The sequence below is a fragment of the Muscardinus avellanarius genome (genome assembly GCF_963383645.1).
Source record: "Muscardinus avellanarius genome assembly, chromosome: 10".
NCBI lineage: Eukaryota > Metazoa > Chordata > Mammalia > Rodentia > Gliridae > Muscardinus > Muscardinus avellanarius.
Window position 1 is genome coordinate 1,268,066 of NC_137796.1, and position 6,000 is coordinate 1,274,065.

Below are 6,000 nucleotides of genomic sequence, written 5' to 3' on the forward strand. Positions count from 1 at the left end.
TACTTAGTGAGGCCCTCTGCAACTCAGTGAGACCTTGTTTCCAAATAAAGAATAAAAAAATAGGGCTGGGGGTGCTGCTCAGAGGTAGAATGTCCCTGGGTTCCAACCAGTACTGCAAAAAAAAAAAAAAAAAAAAAAAAAAAAAGGAGGTCCTTCATAGTCCAAGGTACTGAGCTGACGCCTGCCCCGATTCTCCATCCCCACCTGGGCCCCCAAAGCCCCAACCATGCTCGCAGCTGGAACCCCAGGCCCTTTGCATCCGTGCTCTGTGCAAAACACCTCATCCCGCTCAGGCGGCTTAGAGAAAGGGAGGAGGCTCCTCTAACTGCTCTTCCCCATACCTGGCCTGACTCAGGCCTGGCCTCCCTCAGCGGGGCTGGTGGCGGGGCCAGTGGCTCCTGTCCGTCACAGTGCACCAGGCCAGTTCCAGGTGTCAGGGTGGAGGATTGTGGGAACGTGCCCCTCTCTGTCCCCCAAGACTTGGCCAGCCTCGGGCAGCTGGGCACTCGTGCCTCAGCTCCAGTGATTGCCAGGGCCCCCACTACAGGCCCCACTGCGCCCCGGGAGTCAGAGGTGTAGGCAGGGTGGGACTCAGCCGCCACCTACCTAGGAAGAGGCAAATGTGGGCATGCAATGCACATCTGCTGCCAGGCTGGAGCTGAGTGCTGTCTCAGCTCCAGTGCAGCCTCTTTCAAGGCTCACTCGCACCCTGTGACCTCAGGACATGGCACGTCTGCCCAGGGAGGCCACCGCCTCCCCCACGTGCACGTGCCCACTCCCTCCGGCCCATTCCTCCTCGAGGCTGGGCCTTCTCACGGAAACTCCTTCAGGAAGGCCAGGTCGCCAGGGACCCAGATGCATCACAGGGTGCCCATGCAGCCCTCCTGGGTCATTGCTAGAGAATTCCAGAACTGAGAACTCTGTCCTTGTGGGGAAGGCTGCGCCGTGGCCCTGGGTCAGGCATGGCCACAGTGGGCTCCTGGGTTTGGCACTCTGCACGCCCAGGAGCATGTGCCACTCTGCTGTGCTCTGGCCCCATCCAGCCTTCCTGCGTGTCCTCAGACCCCTGCCCAGCTGGCGCTGCCCACCTTCAAGGTCTGCCCACCAGTTTGTTCTGTGAGCTGTGGTCACCAGGGAAGAGCTCCGGGCCCTGAGACTCTCACAGGTGGGGGACCATTGCAGGGCTCAGTGACCCACCACCACGACTAAACATGTGCCCCCACAGCCTTCCCTCCCAGGCCCGGAGCCCGGAGGCCCATTTGCCTCTCCACCCACAGAGCTGGTGGGGACCCGTGGACTCCTCGTCCCAGCTGAAGGTGCATCCGGTGCACAGTTCTGCTCTGCTGAGGCTGCAGGCCACCCTCCGCACCCTGGCATCCGTGCCCGCCTCTCAGACAGACGGGAAGCTGCAGGGAGGCCCGCCGCAGACGGGCACCAGCTCCACGCCAGCGAGAGGGTGGTCCTGTTAGCTCTGATTCCCAGTAGACCCGGCTCTGCGCAACCGTGAAGGCAGTGGGTGGCCAATTTCCCCTCCCCGAGGCTGGCCCTGGCAGGATGGAGGAGGGGAGCGTGGGGGTGGACACAGATGGGTTCTCGAGGCCTGGCTGTGAGGATGAAGCAGGCCCTGTCCCTCAGGGCCAGCCCCCAGCATGCTCTGGCCCTTCCTGCACCGTTAGCCCACCTTCTGGCTAGGCAGGCCACAACCACTGCCTGTGGACACAGGACCACACGGAGGGGGTGGGGGCGGGATGGTGTACGAGGTGGGTGACAGGCCCAGGCCCCCGAGCCGGGTGGCATTCTCCACCTCCTTCCTTGTGAGCAGGACCGACCCAGACTCTGGCTGCTGCCCAGAGAAGCCCAGAGGATCTTAGGTTGGGCTCCCAGCCATTTGCATATTGGAATTTTAAACAGCCAGCCCTCCATGCAACAAGGTCATTTAGAAGATAATGACTCCCTTCTTGCATCTTTTTCCTCAGAATAGAAAGGGCGGGGACTCACGGGTCCCCACGGACGCCTAGGGCAGCCCCACAACCCAGGGAGCACCTTTCTCAGCTGAGGGGGCTGTGGCTCACCCAGGCCTGGCCGTCCCCGGAGCCCTCTGCACACCAGCCACAGGGGCTGCAGCAGATGCCTGAACACAGCCCCTCTGCTCTGGTCTCCCGGCTCCCACCCACCTGCCACAGGCTTGGGTCCAGGTCCCACAGCCTGCCCACTGCCCTCCACCTGCATGGGCCTCAGGCCCCTCCTCCATGCCCACAGCCCCCTCCCGTCCTGGGAAGCCTGGGGCCTCCTCTCTCTCTGCCCCACGCCACACAGGGCTGGCTTGTCTAGGCCCCAAGGGTGGGCGAGCTGGGTTCAGACCCATCACAGGCACTTGCCAACAAGCGCCCCTCGTGGGCTCTGCCCACGACCTCAGGGCTCCCCTCTAGCCCTCGTGCCCCCTGCGGGGCCTGCTGTCCTGTTGCCACTGTAGCCTCACTGCCAGGAAGCTGAGGTGGTGCCCGCTGTCAGGATGGCACAGGCCGGTCCTCCATGCCCCAGCGGCTAGCTGCTCAGGCCTGAGCCATGAACACAGTGGGCTCTCAGCCCGATGGGGGTGCCCACGCCCCTCCCCATGCCAGAAGAAGCCAGGCTGTCCCAGGCAGGCTGGGACTGAGGCTCCTGACAGCTCTTGGAGCCACTTACAAAGAAACTGAGTCCGGGAGAGGCCGGCAGCCTTCCATGGCCACTCAGATCGACAGCCAACATGGCACAGGACTCTTAAAAACGAAAACAAGCAGGGCGTGGTGGCGCACGCTTGCAATCCCCGCTCTTGGGAGGCAGAGACAGGAGGATCGCTCAGGTTTGAAGCCAGCGTGCTGGCTTAAGAAACCCTGTTTCCAAATAAAAAAATATAAAATAGGTCTGTGAGTGTAGCCTGGTGGTAAATGGGTTTCCAGGAACCCCAGTACCACCAAAAAAAAAAAAAAAAAAGAACCGAAAACAAACCCACCAAGCAACACCCTGCCTTTCTGGAGTTCTGGGGTCCAGGGACAGGAGGAGACGGGGTAGTAAGTTAGAAACTGCTGGGGTCCAGGAGCAGCGCTCCAGCATGCATGAGCCACGGCATACCTGGGGGTTCCGGGAGGTGACCTGGGCACAGGGGTCTTCCTGGGGGCTTTGTGGCCATGTCTCTAGGCCTGGAGACCAGGAGGCAGGGCGGCCTCACCCACCAGCTGTGAGGCTGCAGAAAGGGCCAGGCCTCTGCACCAGCCCCGTTGAATCTGACCCCTGTGATGAGCTGGGGCCCATCAGCAGGCGGCAGCCAGCATGGGCCAGGCACCTCCTGAGAGCCAGGCCCTGGACTTGGGCTCTGTGATGTGACTGGGTCCCACCCTCACGCAGGACAGAGGGGAAACTGAGGCTGGGGTCTGGTCCCTTCCCTAAAGCCGAACAGTATGAAGTGCATGGGGTCTGAGGCAGGCTCTCCTTGCCGCCCTAGAGAGGGAGGGCAGATGGCGCCCCGTGCAAGGACCCACACTCATCCCACTCCAGGGAGGGGTGGAGCGGGGAGGCACTGCAGATGGGAGACCAAGATGGTGATGCTGAGAGACAGGGAGAGATCGGGCTCAGCATGAGCAGCAGAGGGGCCAGAACGCAGCCGGGGAGGGCGTCCAGGACTGGCAGGGCGGAGGCGGCTGGTCACTGCCCTTGGGCCCTGACCCTGCAAGACCTGCTGAAGTCCGATGCCCTGTTGCCCTCAGACGGCCCCCCAGAGATAAGAGCCCTGAGCCTCCCGCTTCCCCACAGGCGATAGCACAGCCTGTGCGGGGCCTGATAGGCGGTGGCCACTGTGGCGGTTGGCAGGGACCATATCAGCTCATCACTGCCCACTGCACAGAAATTCGTATCTGTGGGAGCTGATAGGGCGCCTCCCAGCCCTCAAGGATGCAAATAGCACAGGAAACCCTGGGGGCGTACCCCAGCCCCAAACCACGGACTGCAGCTGCCCGGGCTGACCTCATCCGGGTCACGATACCAGCCCCAGGGACCTGCCTTTGTCTGAAAACGGAGGTGACGACAATGCCCACACGGCAGCCAGGCTCTGGAGCCCGATGAAGCTGCCAGTGGGAGCTGCCCATGTCCCTCCCTGGGCCTGGGCGAGGGTCACCCTCACTGAAGGGCAACTGCCATGCTGACCTTGCAGGGCTGCCTCACCTACCTCGTCCCATCGGGGTCACAGGGGTACAGAGCCCCCCAATCAATGTCCTGGGAAGGTGTGGACATGGGGGTGGGGCCGCAGGGCTCCCTGAATGCCCTGGCACCCATGGGGCTCCTCGTCACCCCTCTGAAACTGGGGAAGCTGAGCCAGGTGGGGCTGGGTAGAAGCAGGCCTCACCTGGCCCACACATGTCCTGGGTATGGACACGCCCTCGAGACCCAGAATGTGCATGGCGGGGCTCTGAGGACGACAGCCTGACCGGCACCCCGAATGCTATGGGGCCCTGGCCGGGGCTAGAGAAGGCCCTGGGTGGTTTCTGCAAGGTCCCCAGGCCCCAGCCTGGCCTTGCGCTGGGCACTGCAGCATCCACCCTGCTGGCTGGGAGAGAGCAGTCTCAGGGACCACTAGCCGGAGGTCCCCAGAGCTTCCTTGCTGACACTCCACTCCCAGGCAGCGCACAGTTCCCACCCGGGTGGGAGGGGCTGTGTATGGGGCCACCATCTTGGCTGTGGCTACCAAGCCAGCCCAGACCCTGGAGGTCCACGTAGAAACAGGCTGAGCTGAGCCGGGCGTGGTGGCGCACGCTTGTAATCCCCGCGCTTGTGAGGCAGAGACAGGAGGATCGCGCAGGTTCGAAGCTAGCTGCGCGCGCTGGCTTAGGAGACCCTGTTTCCAAATAAAAATGTAAAAATAGGTCTGGGAGTGTAGCCCGGAGATAGAAGGGCTTCCAGGAACCCCAGTACCACCAAAAAAAAAAAAAAAAACAGGCTGAGCTGACCACGTGGGACCGCAGGCATGCCGATCGCTGCACCCATGGCAGGCATCACCAATCGACCATCACACTTCTCCTGATGCTCTGAGACCCTACTGCAAAGTCCACAGGGTCCTTTAGGGGACCATCCCTGAGCTTTCCACCTTGGCCCCAGGGGTCCCCTCGACCCTGGCCCCCCAGTAAGGCAGCCTGGCCTTGCACCGTCTGCTCCCACGTGTGTCCCTCCTCAGACGCGAACCTTGCTTGGCTGTATCTGCCTCGCTCCACAGGGGCTGTGTGCCGCATACACAGCAGGTGCTCAGCAAGTGCTGGCTGTGTGAACACGTGTAGCTGGCCCACGTGCTCTCCTCCATCCTCCCCGCCCCGCGCTCCCCTGCCCAGCAGCTCTGTCAACACCCGGGAATCTACCACGTTACAGTTAGTTGGGGGCGAGAGCTGCCCACCCAGCCTCCCTCCCCATGCCCCTGGTGGATGGAAAGCCTCCCAGAGGGCTGGCCATGGGGACACGTGTGACCTCTGATGTCAGAGCCCCAGCGGTAAGTCCCAGAGCAGGGTAACAAGGCAGGTACAAACTGACCTCCGCGGCTTCCCGTGGCCCCGGCCTGGGCCGATCGATCCCTGGCATGGGAGGCTGTGGCCGGCCCGCCCAGGGTCCTTTCCTGCCCTGCCTGGGTAATGTGCAGCTTAGAATCCTGACCCAGGCTGGGGAGGCCTGGGCCTCGACACACCCTCTTGGCCCCTCCCTGGGCCAGGGTTCCTCCATCACCACCTGTTTCTCATCCCCAGCCAGATCAGATCCTGCTTTCCAAGACTCCTCAGTGGCCCCCGCCTACGGCATGGGGGCTGGGGTCCAGCTCTAGCACGGTACACTGGTGCCCACAAGCCACATGGCAGCCGCGTTGACTGGAGGGTCTCCAGCCTCCCAGGCACCCTGTGCAGTCCTGCTCCCGCAGGTCCAGAGGAACATGGCATGCTGCGCTGGGCCCCTGCCTGGTTACCTGGCCCATTCCAGGAGTTGGCCTTTGCC

At 62.8% G+C, this 6,000-nt stretch overlaps 1 protein-coding gene across 1 annotated transcript in view; it reads right to left on the reverse strand.

Annotated features, from left to right (window-relative positions):
* Positions 1 to 6,000, reverse strand: part of ZFPM1 (zinc finger protein, FOG family member 1) — a gene marked incomplete at both ends in the record, with an annotated part of 54,990 nt that overhangs the window by 24,052 nt on the left and 24,938 nt on the right. The window contains 6 exons of the mRNA XM_080702861.1: positions 1,276 to 1,387; positions 1,682 to 1,843; positions 2,073 to 2,174; positions 4,019 to 4,100; positions 4,202 to 4,248; positions 5,807 to 5,842. Of these exons, the coding sequence (XP_080558987.1) occupies positions 1,276 to 1,387; positions 1,682 to 1,843; positions 2,073 to 2,174; positions 4,019 to 4,100; positions 4,202 to 4,248; positions 5,807 to 5,842 (541 nt within the window). The remainder of the gene's footprint in view (positions 1 to 1,275; positions 1,388 to 1,681; positions 1,844 to 2,072; positions 2,175 to 4,018; positions 4,101 to 4,201; positions 4,249 to 5,806; positions 5,843 to 6,000) is intronic.